The sequence below is a fragment of the Penaeus monodon genome, chromosome 41, assembly GCF_015228065.2.
Source record: "Penaeus monodon isolate SGIC_2016 chromosome 41, NSTDA_Pmon_1, whole genome shotgun sequence".
In the NCBI taxonomy this organism is placed as follows: Eukaryota; Metazoa; Arthropoda; class Malacostraca; order Decapoda; family Penaeidae; genus Penaeus; species Penaeus monodon.
The window spans coordinates 25,997,260-26,012,723 of record NC_051426.1 but is presented as its reverse complement, the minus strand read 5'-3'; the positions used below and the strand labels follow the sequence as shown (position 1 = coordinate 26,012,723).

Sequence of the window (15,464 nt, the reverse complement as noted above, 5' to 3'; positions counted from 1 at the left end):
TTTTGTTACTTCTGGTTTAGTTTTCGTTTTCCCATCACCGTTCATCAGCCTTTTTCTCTTTGGTGTCATTTTTCTTCTTCGTTCTTTTTATTTTTCGTTTTCCCTTACAAACTCATGTCTTTTTTTTCTGTTCAGTATTTCTCTCATTCTTCATTTTAATTTAACTTTCCTTCATACCATCCTCCCCCCCTCCTCTTTGATACCAGATTTACTCAGGGCTAGTAGCATGAGCATCATGATAATACCTATTTATTGTTTATTCCATTAATTCCATTAAAAAACATATATACGTGTCTTTTTGTTCGGCAGCAAGAGTTTACAACAAAAGTGTGTGCTCTAAATAACTCAATACTTCATCGCCTCAGTGGTGGACTTTGAAACCCAAGTTAAAGGGTATAAAAGGCTTGAATTACGTGATACCAAAGCTGAATACACGAATCAAACCGCAATGTGGATATGACAGTCTAAACTCCTCCTTTACAGCAACAGCTGGAACTGGCAGAGACACAACGATTGAGGGATGATGACGATGACGACGACGACTCGTCAGATGATGGAAGCAACTTCAACGATGACTTGGACTCGTCAGACGAGGAGGAAGGGAAACCGAAGGAGCTCGAGTGGGATGACTCAACCCTCAAAATTTAAACCCCTTTCCCCCCTTCATAGTGTAACTGAGTGAAGATCTGCTGGACCCCCGTGGGCTTTGTTGATGTAGGAAAGAGTGTTCAGAGTCTTCCTTAAGGGTTGATTACTGGGCATCAGTAATGATGAGTATTCATTCATGCTTGCTGTAGAGGAAATAGCAGTAATTAGGATAAATGGTATTAATTGCATAACAAAACTAACCCACATTTGATTCGTTGTTTTGACCTGGACGTCCTCTTGAGTCGGAGAATCTTAACATTCTTATCTCTATGGATGCAGCCAATTTACTCCATCCTGCCATAGCGCCCAAGGTTGCCGGGCGCCGAACTGAAGGACCAACGGAGAAACTGACGGAATGTCGGCCGTTCTGCCATCAGTATTGCACAGGGTCCACGCCAAGTGTCTCAGAGAATGTGATTGATGCTGCTTGAATATTCCATAAGGGGTGATGGCAAAGGGAAATGGGCTATGCTATGAGAGTTGATGAATGGTTAGGGGAGGGGAGGGGAAGGGACTAAGGTCGTCGGTTGCCATAATGTTGATAGGTATTCCTGTTCAGTAAAAAAAAAATGAGATGGAAGTATTTATTAGCAGAGTTACAGCAGTGGGAAAGAGCCAAGCGTTGGAATCTCAGCCGCCTATCTGCATTATCTGCAAAATTTTGACAATGGTGAAGTTTCACTGAAATAAAGAAGGATATATATATATATAACTATGTATATGGTGTGTAGCAGGGTACTCTTGAAATTTGCCTGTGTGATGGACTTTCTCAGTAGAGCTTGGGGATGGAGTGAAAGTTGGTATGGCTTGAGGAGATGGAATTTACAGCTGCCACGTGGAGGAATCTGTATCCAATACAGTCCATCTTATATTTTTGAAGGGTATGACGGCAGCATAAAGGTTACCACTTACACCGGTAACACATGCACGGAATGTTAGAAATGTTTACATATCTCAACCTGCTATATTATTTGGTATCATATTACTTTGTAGAATATTCAGATAGGAGGATATATGTATTTAGTAGTCCACTGTAGTAAAAAAAATATGAAGTGTTTAGTCACTGGCTATGTAAAAAAAAATACAATAATTTTTGCTAATATTAATCTTTTAAGGTGCCAGAAAGTGAATGACAAAGATGAACAAAGTGTCATAAGTGTGATATAATGACTGGTCATTTCACAAACTCTCTGGCAGTACGACACAGGGATGGCTCTCCTACTTTGCACTTTTACAATGTGGGGAAAACAGGCTCTCTCCACCCCGTGCAGAGGGCCTGTAACCACCAGGCAAGTCACAAATTTTAGGCAAGAGACATTTACAAGGTGTACTAATTTTTTATTTTCTATATAATAATCTAGTATGTATATTTTGCCTTGATTCTTATTTATTCTCTGAAGGCCTTATGTACTTATTGAGAGTAAAAGTTAATACTGTATTAAGTAATAGAGGCTTGATGGTACACATGTGCAGACCTCAGGGTACCTTAGCCAATTGGGAGAACTGTCGCTGTGTTACATGTAAGTGGTCTCTTCCTCTCATATTGTCACTTTTAGCTTTTTGCACATTTCACCCCAGCCTGAGAGGCGTTCTGCTGGCAATCGACGGAACCTTCAGTTGCGTCTCGAAATTTTTAACATATCTGCCGTTACTGTTCTTATTTGTTGTTTTTTTTCGCTTATTGGGACTTTTTTTTACTTTAAACATGGTTTTAAAGTGCAGAACTTTTTTTTCTTACCTTCCAGCAGAGGTAATGCATTTAGGTCAATATGAGAGGCAAGTTTATATCAAGTCTTTTATAATTATTAACCAAGTATCCTTTCAATTTTAACTTGTGATTTTAGTTCTGTTTTAAAATAACACACGCTCAAACTCACAATGAAAGACAAATGATTAGCGATTCATTACTTTCAGAAACCAGTTGTATAAACATGTGACAATGCCCTATTTGTAAATTTACAATCAGCTTCTTGTCTGACAATGTGAGTTGGGTGATAACCTTGGTTCTTTGTGGTTGGTATGTATCGGACTACATGATGTATAATATACCATAGGTGGCTACCTGACAGGTGCGTCAGGCAAAACACTTTTTTGCATGGTTGACTTTTTTTTGTCTTTTTTTCTAACGTTGGCATTGCTTGATTGATCATTTAGAAAGACTTGGCCACACCGATTGTGAGCATTTGCATCCAAATCGTAATCCCGGCACGACAAAGTGTGTTGACTGGTGCGCTAGAGGAAGGCCATCTATATTTTGTAAATTCACTCTGTACAATGAGTCCCATTGTAAACCTTCCTATGTCGCTTCTCAATTGTACTGTAATCCTGACATTGATTTATGGCAGCATATATTTGCCAGGATATCTACAAGCTGTTAGATAATAACAATCAAAAGGTTATCCTACGTGTAAATGTGGAGTGTCTTGTGATCGTTGCCTGGAGGCGAGGACTTCGGAAGCCCATTTTCATACCGACAACACAAGAGGGACTCTCCTTAAGTTCTGTCTGAAGGTTGCTGTTACTCTTCACCACACAGATTAGAGCAACCATTGCAGCAGTTGCTTTGCATGACGAGTTGCAAAGTTTTTTTTTATCTCCCAATGCTATCAGTTCCCCTCACTATCCCCCTCTCTTGAAATATGTGTTTGGCATGATTATTTGGCACTGGATTTTGGTGTAAAGCTTGCATTCTTCGCATAAAGAGTGTTGTTTTGACACCCACCCAACCCCTCACGTCATTTATCAGGAACAGTCCTTGGAAGCAGTTGTTGCATTGGTTGGTCGAATTGTTAGCTCGTATATAAAATTTCTCAGTGTTCAGAGTGTTGATGTAAACAAAAAAAATGTATGAATATGGATAATCTGTGACAAGTTGGTAATCGATCTGTAACATTCCGTTGTAGATGACATCAGCTTTTTTGTTGTTCTGAGCGATAGACTTAAGAGAAAGTTGTTTCTTTACAAGGCGGCACGCATCCCTCCCTAATAAACAAAATTTAGGTTTCATAATTGCTTATTAAGTAGGATTACATAGAGCAGCATGCAGCAATTGCCAGACAAAATAAAAGAATGATAATGATGATAATAATTATGGATTTTAGTCTTTCTTTAACAGCTCTGTGCTTTGTGCTTATGCTTTTCTGAAAGTCACAGATCAGCTTTTAGTTAGCATATACAATTTTGTTAGACACATAAATCATGATAGTTTTATTTTGATACCTCACAAAAGAAGATTTGCCAGGATTTTTGTAATGCAGCCGTTTTTGAAGGAACAGCTGTGTGCCAGCGGTGCCAGACTACAGGAAAATGGACAAAAAAAAACGTTTTGTTGTATTTTTTCACACATAGTTTCAATATTTTCTCTCCAAACTCTCAAAAGATTATCCATTCATCTTTTTCGGAAATATAGCACCACATTTTAGATTTTATAGTTAACTTCTTAAGATAATATAACAACAAATAGATATAATTAGCAAAGGTGACCATGCCCAGCCAATCGGCTTTACATTATGAACAACAAACTAAAAAGACAACAGCAACAACAAAATCAACACAAGACACATTGTCACTGATAGAGGCATGTCTTGATATCTCTGTCCAATGTGGTGCTGGCAGCGCTGGTAAGGACATCACAACACGCAGGGTTGGGATGGCGCTGGCCGCTGGGTGTAGGCAGTCTGCACAAAACCCCTGGCTTCTGTAATCCGTCAAGAATAAACACCCACACCCAATACATTATGTTATCATACACACTCGGGGAGTGTAAGTTGCTGGTGGATTAAAATGGTGAAAGGGGTTTTTGTATTTTGGATTCTTTATCTTCATGGAAATAAGAAAAGTGTGTAAAGTGGTGGGGAGTCCTGGTTTAAAAGAAATGAACAAAGGGTAACCGACACCTCCTGCTGTCAATCTTTTGTATGTGAGCAATTAAAGCAGTATTTCTTTAATCACTTCAAATGAAATTGTTAAGCCATTGATCTTGCTGTAGTTCTGCGTATTGTTTGTGCAAACATTTTATCCAAACTATTTCATATAAGTCACCACTAATGTCAATCTATCTCTTTTTCACTTTTTTTCTCTTCATCATTCTTATTTTCCTCTTCTACCATCGATTCCTCATGCTTCCCCTTTCCAAAGACTATTTCTACGCAGTACCTAGTCATCATTTTGTACACTCACTTTAACAGACAGATGATCCATGTGGAAAAGGAAGTCGCCAGAAGAATGTGCCATTGTCTAATTAAATCTCAGTAATTTCTCTGTTTTATATGGATTTAAATTATTGTATTTCCACAGCATCAGAACTAGAGACCGGTAATCATTCTAAGTCTTTTGGACTAACTTGACAGTTATGATGTTTTTTTTGGGGTTTGGTATTGGTTGAATATCAGAACTTTTGTACGTGATGCTACTACTGAGGTAAAAAAAATGCACAAAATAAGTATATTGTGGAAACCAGAAGGTTTTGTATTCCATAAAGAAATATATGATCACCTTTTTATTAAGTGACTGAAGTATAATACTTTTTGTAATTTGGCAAGATTTATGCAGGTTTGACTTCTTACAATTAGTTTGTTTGGATTTATCTTATTAATAGCATCTTTCTGCCTTTTAACGGCTTTTATTTAATCTCGGATATATTTTCTTTCATTTTCTGTTAAATAAATAATTCCCTTTAGCTACGAAAATAAATATTCAGTATACCATGACAAAGACAAGGATCGACTGGCGAGAAAATCAGCAGACCACTCCTTAGCCATATTTTATTATTATTATATATATCTTTATATTTTGCAAGTAGGACAAGACAATAAACCATTACGTTAAACAGAAATAGACGCCCAAAAACAGACTTTATAAGTTACTTATAACAGATGACAATGTTGCACTAAGTCAAGCAGAGCTCGTTTCCCTAACGCGTTGGTTCAACACGTTAGGGAAGTAAAACAAAGTAGGCTTCAGTTGTCTGTTTTGTGTACTAACGTTAGCATGCAGTGATAACCGTTTGCGTTCGTTATAACCAGATTTTGTGTGTCATTACCAGAATGGAAACAGATATTACCGAAAATCGAATACTTTGAATGTGAAAAATTATGGAACTGGAAATAACTCCATTACAGGAAACATAAACTAAGCCCTGTTGTTACAGAAAATTGATCAGCTTCTGTAGATTTGCGGTAAATTACTATTTCCAAATTATGTTTTTTCTCTATCTCTATCACCAATCTAAAGCAAAGACATTATGCTTATTAGGCTATTTCATATCACCTTGATGTAAGAACATGGAAGTAAATAGATGGTGTTAATCAATCGTTGGTGGTATATCCATGATTTTATTTATCTATATTCCTATTATGCATCTGCAGAACAAATTTCTTTGAGTCATGGATCTGCAGTATCATTTCCAGGCTAATAATGGTTAATCTTTATGGTCATCATATCTGTCATGACAATAATTACTGTTATTCTTACATTTGGTGTGATACATTATTAACCCATGCTATTACAATTCTTAATTATACGTCTACATATGTATATTGTACATAGCCTGCATGTAGATATATCTGCAACATAGACATCTACACTTGGGGATTAAGAACCACGTAATTATATAACATTATATGAACACAAAACACAGTAACATGTGGAACGATGCACGCCACAGTAATGATGGAAATACTAAACCTTGACGTTTCGAGTATGTCGAGAATCCTCTTCAGAGAACACACCTTTACGACTGCTTCATTTTATTAGATTACACGCTAAATACCTATAAATCGGCAACAATACAAGAGTGATGAAATTTCCTTTTCTGCGAGATATGGTGTTCATATATATTTCTATGTGAAATTCTAAACAAAAGTGTCAAAATGGAACGCCTGTAGTTCTTGTTTGATTTAAAAACAAAACGGGATCAAAACGTTTTTTGTACTCTTAATGCAATATATCTAAATACAGCCGTTATATGTACAGTCATAATAATTAATACAAGACAAACATCACTTTATACATGAAAAAAACAAAACAGTCTACAGTTTCATGTTGAATCGAAGTATGGAATAAATCGTTCGTATTATTAACCTGCTAAAATTTCCAAGAGCACTTTTCTTTAAGGCACTTGTTAACCACTAGCTGCCATACACAGACCGACCTAGTTCGCTGAACAAATGAATAAACATTCACGTCAGAAGAAGGTGCTGTGCTCAATAAACTTGATCAGACTACTAACTATTCAATGCTTCTCTCAGCAAGTAAATCTATGGATGATAGTTGTGTGCATGCGCGTGTACGTGCGCGTATGCGTACGCGTGTCTGTCTGTGCTTATTTGTGTGTATCTATGCCTGTGTCTGTGTCTGTGCCTTTTCCTGTGCATATGTGCATTTGCATATGCATGTCTCAGTACACTATAAGAAATAGCATTGGTATTAAGAAACGACGAAAAAAGAGAAAACAAAAGCAGTCCCCTGGTTCGGCTCATCGTCTCTCCGTCATGGTGAACCTCAGAGGCTTATCTGGCATCATGAGCATAGTAAGTGTCGGTTCAAAGGGCCATAACGCCAAGCCAGTCGGTACTTGTGGAACATCTGGGAAGAAACAAAAAAAAAAGTCGGGTTAAAATAATGGGATATTTTTTATGGGATATTCCATTGTTTTCGTGTTTGTGTGTGTGTTTATAGAGTTTATCTGGTGGGAAAAAACTTGAATGTTTATAAATGAAAAATGAGGTAGAAGGAAAGTTTCCCATGCTTCACAACAGCGACTGGGAAATGAAACTGAAAGTGAAGAATCAATGAAAAATAGATAATGTAAAGCACAGTAACCTCCCTGACAATAGAATTATGCAAATACCTAAACAAAAGAAAATGAAGAAAATGATGGTAAAGATAAAGATAAAGAAGAGAGAAACAGAAGAAGCAGAAAAGAGACAACCATCCAACAAACAATGAACTAACCAAAAGACCACAAACACAGCTAGAGAGAGAGAGAGAGAAACAGAAACAGAAATAAAAAGAGAAACGGAGAGAAAACTCACCCGAGCCAACAATATATAAATCTCCTGCTCGGCGAACCCCCTCCGACGCAGTTCCTGACTCCGGCTCCAAAGGGCAAGGAGGCGTAAGGATGGACGGGGTTCGGGGCCCGGGACTCCCCAGCCACCGCTCGGGGAGGAACGGGGTCGCCCTCGGGAAAAATTCTCGCAAATGCTCGACGCTCGGGTGAAAGAGCTGCATGTTGGTCGGGCGGAGGAAAGGGAGGAGGAGATTATAATGATGATGGAGGTGATGTGATGTGATGGTGAGGATGGCGATGGCGATGATGATGAGGGTGATGAGATTAATGATGGTGTGCTGCTGCTGATAATGATGGTGGTGTGATGATGCTGATGGTGGTGACGATAATGGTGATAATGTGATGATGGTGATGATGATGTATGTATATAATAAGGGGGGAGGAGGAGGGGACGGCTCCCTGTCTATATTGTTTTCTCGTCTCTTTTTTCTCCCTCTCTTTTTCCCTGTCCTCCTCTCCCTCTTCCCTCCCCCTCTCCTCCTTCCTTCCTCCCCTTCCTCCCTTCCTCCCTCTTCGCTTTCCTCTAAACCCCTTACCCCCTTTTTGGGACCAGGAAGCCGCGCAGAACCATATCTCTCGTAGTCTTTCTCACAACGCAGATGATGGCGGGTCCATCCTAAAAAAAAAAAGATTATATATTAATAATAAAATACGTAAATGAACAATAAAAACAATGCGAGCCTTAATTAAGAAGATAATAAAGAAATTAGCCCTTTTGAATGCATAAGACAAATACACGGCATAAGCAGCTGATCACTGTATAACTTTATTCATTTTTATGGATTTTCTGCCAGTATTATTTTCCCTGGGGGAGGGTTTTTAAAGGTCTTCTTACTTTCCACAAAAAATCATATCAAACTATCACGAAAATCCATCCAAACCAAACATTGTTCATCTTTCAAGTATGAAACCAAATAGCATATATAGTCAGGGATAAAAACCCGGGAAAAAATTTTATATCTCATTCATGAACCCCCCCCCCCCCAATCCCTTGCCCGTTGTTGTCGTGGGGGGGGTTAGGAGGCGGAGACTGGGACCCAATGATGGGGAACTCCCCAACCTTGGGACTCAGCCCTCGACTCAACGAATTTTGCATGGTCTTGATTTTCCTTCCACCTTCGTTTCTGGTCCTTCACCAAACCCTTCTGCTATCCACCTCCTAAGGTGTGAGAGCCGTGCTGAAAGGATGAAAGGCTGACTTTGTGCCAGTCCTGAACGGCCTGAGGGAGCCATGGGCACGGTATTCCCCTGATTTAGTTATCTAGCCCTTACCCCTCAAGGGGACCCTGAGGGGTAGACTGTTTTTTATCCCCAACATAATCCAGGCTTACCATGGCCAGTAATGAAAACTTATCTCCACTATTAGGGGCAATGAGGCTTGCCCCTTTATCAAATAGCCCCAAAGAGTAAACCCACCCGATTCCCTGACCCCAGGCTCTTAAGGAACATTTCCACTTTCCCAGCAAGCTCAACTTCAACACCTCTACCTCCACAACCTCCAACATCAACCACCCAATCCTCCTTATTAATACCTTTCAGCTTATTGCCCACCTCCCCATAACACTACCTCCCTCAACACTACTCCATCTTCGTCACGCCCCCGCCCTTCGACTACCCCTAGCTCTACAACAATATTGAATACCTCTTCAGCGCAGCCAAAGGGGACCGATTTTTCGTAATCCCTCCACAGCTCCCTACTCTGACACACCTCTCTCTTCCAACAATGTCTCCAAAAACAAGTAGTAAAGTCTCTTTCCGTAGCCGACCCGACCGCTCCCGTCTTGTCACAGTAACATCCGAAAACCAAGCTATAGCATTAACAAAACTAACAGACCTATATGGTAACCCCCATCCTGCAGAACCCCATCCAACCTCAATACTTGCAGCGGAACAGTTTCAATCTCCCCAGCAAATTGCCCAATCTATGACAAAGATTGGTCAGATTGTGGAGAAGATCTATTTGCCTGTCTCACAGACTATGATGCAACATCAGTGCAATGCTACTCCATTCCCCCCAGAGGTCATCGAAAGAAACCTACTAACATAGCCAAAATTACCTTCCGTAGACATGACCTTCCCTTTAACGTCTACATAGGAGGAGAATCCCTCCCTGTTCGTCCATACCAACCTCCTCCACGTCAGTGCCAAAACTGTTGGCGTCTAGGACACCCAGCCAAACATTGCCGTTCCACAGCCAGATGCCCACTATGCCCTGCACAATCACGCACATGTGCCAACTGTGGCGGCCCCATAATGTATTTTATAGGGGCTGTCCCACCTACAAATTTGAGTCTGAGGTAGCAACTCTCAGATTCAAACTTGGACTCACACTACGTGAAGCCAGACAAGAAGCACGTCGACGTGGTTTCTCTCTTACTCCTTACTCCAGTAATACTGCTCACTCTATCAATTCTCCTAAACCCACCCCCCCTACATCTAACCCCCCCTCTTCTACCTCCTACCTTCCCCAGTCAAACTCTTTTGCCATCCTAAATCCAGACACTCCAATCTCTACTACAAATATTTCAATCACACTACAACCCCAACACCTTCCCTCTCCCTCCTCACACTACCCGTAACAGACAGAAAAAAAAACGTTCCACCCCCTCTTCCCCTACCACACAATCACCTCCACCTTCCTTTGCTCCTATGCTTGAGACACCAGTCCTCTCTTCCCCCCCTCACAAGAAATCCTTTATCCCAAAAAACTCCCCAACCAACTCCTCAGAAGAAACCATTGAAAATATTCATGACTACATAATGAAAACTGACACTCAACCTCCAAATATTACAACTGCACCTTCCACACTCCAAGTAACTGCTGATATCCATCCTCCTCCTAATGATATCCCCCACACCCTCCTGGATACACACGTGAATCCCTTATGTCACAAGTATCCCCTTCCTCAGACCCTCCATCTCCTAATACCCCTCCTAGTAGAACACCAACTCCCACACCTCTCCCATCTCAGACCTCTCAATCCTTTTCCCACCCTCTAGCTGCTTCCCTCTCAAAATCTCCAACACGTACTACAATATATATCAGTAAAGTATAACTATCCTTCATTGGAATATTGCGGTTTCCGCTCCACAGACCTGACCTTCGTCATATCCTTTCCTCTTATAATCCATCTGTTGTATGCCTTCAAGAGACCTTTCTTACACATCCTCCATACCAATCCCCAATTATCATTTTGTCTCTTCCCCACATTCCCTTTATGTCTCATCCATACTTATCAATCAGAAAAAAACTTATGTCACACCTCCCTTTCAAACCAATGTCCCTTGCACAGTTATCCGTATCATCCTTCATCGTTGGATCACAGTGATTTCAGTCTACTTCTCCCCTTCCCACCCCATTGACTTTGTTGCTTTTGAAAATCTAATTTCCCAACTTCAACCCCTTTCCTCATAGTTGGTGACTTTAACTGCCGCCACACTCTATGGGGTGATTCTGTCACAAACACTCCCGAGGCCGATCTCTAGAGCGCTTCCTCTCCACAGCTGACCTTACTATTCTAAATTCAGATCGCCCCACACACTTTGATACACGCACGCAATCTTTTTCATGCATTGACCTCTCTCTATGTTCCCCTTCTCTTCATTTAGATTTCCACTGGTCAGTCTAGACCACTTTCCTATAGTGACCACTTTCCAGTTCTTTCTCCTACTTCATACGTACCACTCCCTAACTCCCCACGCTGGTGCTTGATAGAGCCGACTGGCATACTTTCACTTCACTCTCTGCTATTCATACCCCTCATCCCCTCACCTCCATTCAGAAATGATACAGTATTTCACAAATACAGTCTTAAGAGCTGCACATACAGCTATCCCTCGAACCTCAAGACCATATACCTCCAAATGTGTTCCATGGTGGAATTCTGATTGCACTAAAGCACTTCACTTAAAACATGCAGCTGGAACAGTTACCGCTACAAAAGAGGTACTCCAAATCAAACTATCAGCCCTTATCTCCTTTAAAAGAGCATCTGCCTATTTTCGTCGTACAATTCGGAATAGTAAAACAAATAGCTGGCAAAATTATGTTTCATCAATTACATCTCTACATCTATCTCAAATGTTTGGCGCCCGAATTCATAAAACTATCAGGCAAACATCCCCCCCATCCTGCCCCTGTCCTCCATATTCGAAATACCCTCATTTCTGATCCTCTCCAAGTCGCTAATGAACTGGGTGATTATTTCAGCCAGGTCAGTAGTGGTTCTCACCTTTCTCCACACTTCTCTTCTATTAAGACCACCAGAGAACATACCCCATTACCTTCACCCCATCCTCTGATGAGTCCTATAATGCCCCATTTTCTTCCTCTGAACTCATTACTGCCCTACAATCGTGCCGTAACACTCATGAAGGCCCTGACGGTATTCACTACCGTATGCTCCGGCAACTCCCATCTTCTCCTTATCCTTCCTATTAAAAATTTACAACCACATATGGACATCAGGAAATTTCCCTTCTAATTGGCGAGAAGCTCTTATCCTTCCCTTCCTGAAACCCAATAAATCGGGTACCTTCCTCAAGACTATCGCCCCATTGCACTAACTAGCTGCTTGTGCAAACTATTAGAGCGAATGGTGAACTTCCGCTTAATGTGGTATCTTGAATCTCACAATCTTCTCTCTCCTTCCCAATTCGGTTTTTCGCCGTGCCAGAAGCACAGCTGACCCCCTTGCTCATTTTGAGGACATATATTACATCTGCATTTGCACGCCATGAATCCGTACTAGCTATTTTTTTTATTTAGAAAAAGCATATGATACGACATGGCGGTACCATATTCTCCAACAATTGTCCTCTCTAGGCATACGTGGAAACATGGGTGTCTTCATAAAGTCCTTCCTCTCCCAACGCACTTTCCAGGTCAAAATCGCCTCTGCCACATCATCTTTCTTTCCCCAAATCGAAGGTGTCCCACAAGGCAGTGTGCTCAGTACCACTTTATTCCTTCTTGCTGTTAATGATATTGTCTCAGTTATACCACCAGGAGCCCGGTCATCACTATATGTTGATGATTTAACCATCTATGCCTCTGACACATCCATACCAAATCTCTACCAATTTCTTCAATCTGCAATCCATCAGTATCTTCCTGGGCCAAAACTATGGCTTCCGCTTCTCTACCTCTAAATCTTTCTCCATTCTTTTCTCTCGCTCACGTGTAGGTCCCCTACCCCCACTCTTCTATATGGCACTCCACTCCAATGCCGTTCCTCTGGCAAATTCCTAGGTGTCATTTTTGACTCCAAACTGTCCTGGCGAGACCATATTCTACACATTAAAGAAAAAGCTCTCCGCCGTCTTCGAATCTTAAAAACTCTATCCCATATATCATGGGGCTCAGATCGCAAAACTCTCCTTCATCTTCATGTTACTTTGATCCTCTCCACTCTAGATTATGGATGCCATATCTACTCCTCTGCCTCAACTTCTCTCCTTGCCCATCTTGATACAATCCATCACTGTGGTCTTCGCATAGCACTAGGTGGCCTTTCGCTCCTCCCAGTTGAGAGCCTGTACACTGAATCAGGCATACCATCTCTATCTCGACGTCGTGCCTTCTCTCTCCGATGCTATGTTCGATTCACAATTTTCCTCACTAAACTAACTATCCCACAACCCCTACTTCTTACCTTAGCTTCATCTCCACGATTACCTACTCCTTTCTCCACTCGCATGGATACCCTCCTCTCCCATTCCCCTTTCCCCCATCTCCAACCTCTCCCGTTCTCTGTCCATTCCATCCCTCCATGGCTTATACCTCACCCCCATATTTTGCTCTTCTGTTTTCCCCGACCCACCAAAATCAAATATCCCTCCTACTGTCCTTCTCACCACATTTCCTTGACCATGTCTCCAATCATTCTCTAGTATTCACGTATATACTGATGGCTCCAAATCCACCTCGGTGCTGGTTTTGCAGTAATCTTCCCAACTCGTACTTTCAAATACTCCCTTCCTCCTGAATCCAGTGTCCTTACTACAGAACTGTATGCCCTCCTTTTTGACTCTAAAACACATATACTCACTCTCCTCTTCTCTTTTACAATTTTTACTGACTCCCGTAACTCATTAACTCTCATAAAGTCAATACACACCACCAACCCACTTGTTTGTAAGATCCAGAACTGGTTGTTCTACCTGTCCACACGCCATAAAACAATCAAATTTTGCTGGGTGCCCAGCCATGTTGGAATCCCCGGCAATGAACAGGCAGATACACTAGCAAGCCAGCCTCTATGTCCACATCATACCAACACGCTTCTCACGTATCCCAGCCACGGATTATGACCCACACTTTAAGACCTTCTTGTATAATCGATGGCACTCTTTTTGGTCAAGCCTCCGCACTAATAAATTACATTCTGTAAAACTATCAATCTCCTCTGGTCAAACTCCATTTCATCGGAACAGATGTTGGGAGACCGCTCTCGCCCGATTACGCATTGGCCACACCCGTCTACACACTCCTATCTGATGTCACAATCTGATCCACCCTTATGTTCCTTATGTAATGTTCCCCTTTCAATCCCACACATCCTATTGTCGTGCCCACGTTTTGAAACACCCGTACCTCTACTTTCCCCCACCTATCCTCCCTTCACGACCTCCCAACCTATCAGATATCCTTACAGAATCCCACACTTTCTACTTCAACAACCTATTCTCTTTCCTCAAACGCATACATATCCTTCATCTAATCTAACTCCTTACCACACCCGACCCTAACCCTTTCACTCACCAATTCCTTTGCCCAGCTTAGACAACTAATCACTAACTCAACCACCCTTTCCCTAACATAACTATAGTGCTACATGACCTTAGATGTCTAGCACATTTCTCTTGCTTTTAACCATTAACCATTAACCATCATTCATGAACCAAATATCATTCATAGTTCGAGCATGATCACGAATAGTATTATTCATCCAATTTCACCAATACTAAAATAACCTCTAACCTCACGTACCAGGTATCAGTTGAATCATATTTTACTACTAATAAAATAACCTCTAACCTCACATACCAGGTATCAATTTAATCATATTCGCCAGTACTATAATAACCTCAATCAGGTATCAATTTGATCATATTTCACTCATGCTGAAATAACCTCTAACCTTAAAGCCTCCTTCACACAGGCCTTAAGGTAGCGGAGTTCCTTTATATGGTGAGGACTGAGGACTTGCTCGCCGTTTCCCAGAACGCGGTCTAGTTCTTCCTGTAATTTCTCCTGCTTTTCCGGGTTCTGCGCGAGTCTCATCATGACGTAGGCGGAGGAGAGGGAGGTCTGTGGGGTCAGATGGGCAGGAATTTTTGGTATGGTTGTGGGTTTTGGTGTTTCGTTTTGTTGTTTATTTGATTTTTTTTTCTTGATCGAGTGGATGTTTTTTTTTTCGTTGTTTTGTGTTTATTGGATTTTGTTGTTGTTTTTTGTGTCTTTTTTTTGTCTTTTAGTTTTGTGTTTATTGCGATTTTTCTCTTTTCTGTATTTGACTCATATTTATTTATTATAAACCCCAACCCCGGTAACAAGAAAAACAGAACAACAAAAAAATCGAATAATCGTAAACAAAAGCGAACGAACTGAAACTTAGGCCAAACAGACGGAAACAGAAGCCGAACTAACGGATACAAAAACCATCCAACGGAAACAAAAGCCAAAACGAACGAAAACAAAAGCCACCCAACGTAATCAAAAGTCGAACGAACGAAAACAAAA

The 15,464-nt window shown here is 41.0% G+C and overlaps 1 protein-coding gene across 1 annotated transcript in view; it reads right to left on the bottom strand.

Annotated features, from left to right (window-relative positions):
• Positions 1-6,972: 6,972 nt before the first annotated feature.
• LOC119598232 (probable cytochrome P450 49a1) overlaps positions 6,973-15,464 on the bottom strand; it is a 10,706-nt gene continuing 2,214 nt past the window's right edge. Inside the window, 7 exon segments of the mRNA XM_037947875.1 lie at positions 6,973-7,191; positions 7,194-7,233; positions 7,683-7,723; positions 7,726-7,800; positions 7,803-7,890; positions 8,262-8,336; positions 14,856-15,032. Coding sequence (XP_037803803.1) covers positions 7,124-7,191; positions 7,194-7,233; positions 7,683-7,723; positions 7,726-7,800; positions 7,803-7,890; positions 8,262-8,336; positions 14,856-15,032 — 564 coding nt within the window. The 3' untranslated portion in view covers positions 6,973-7,123.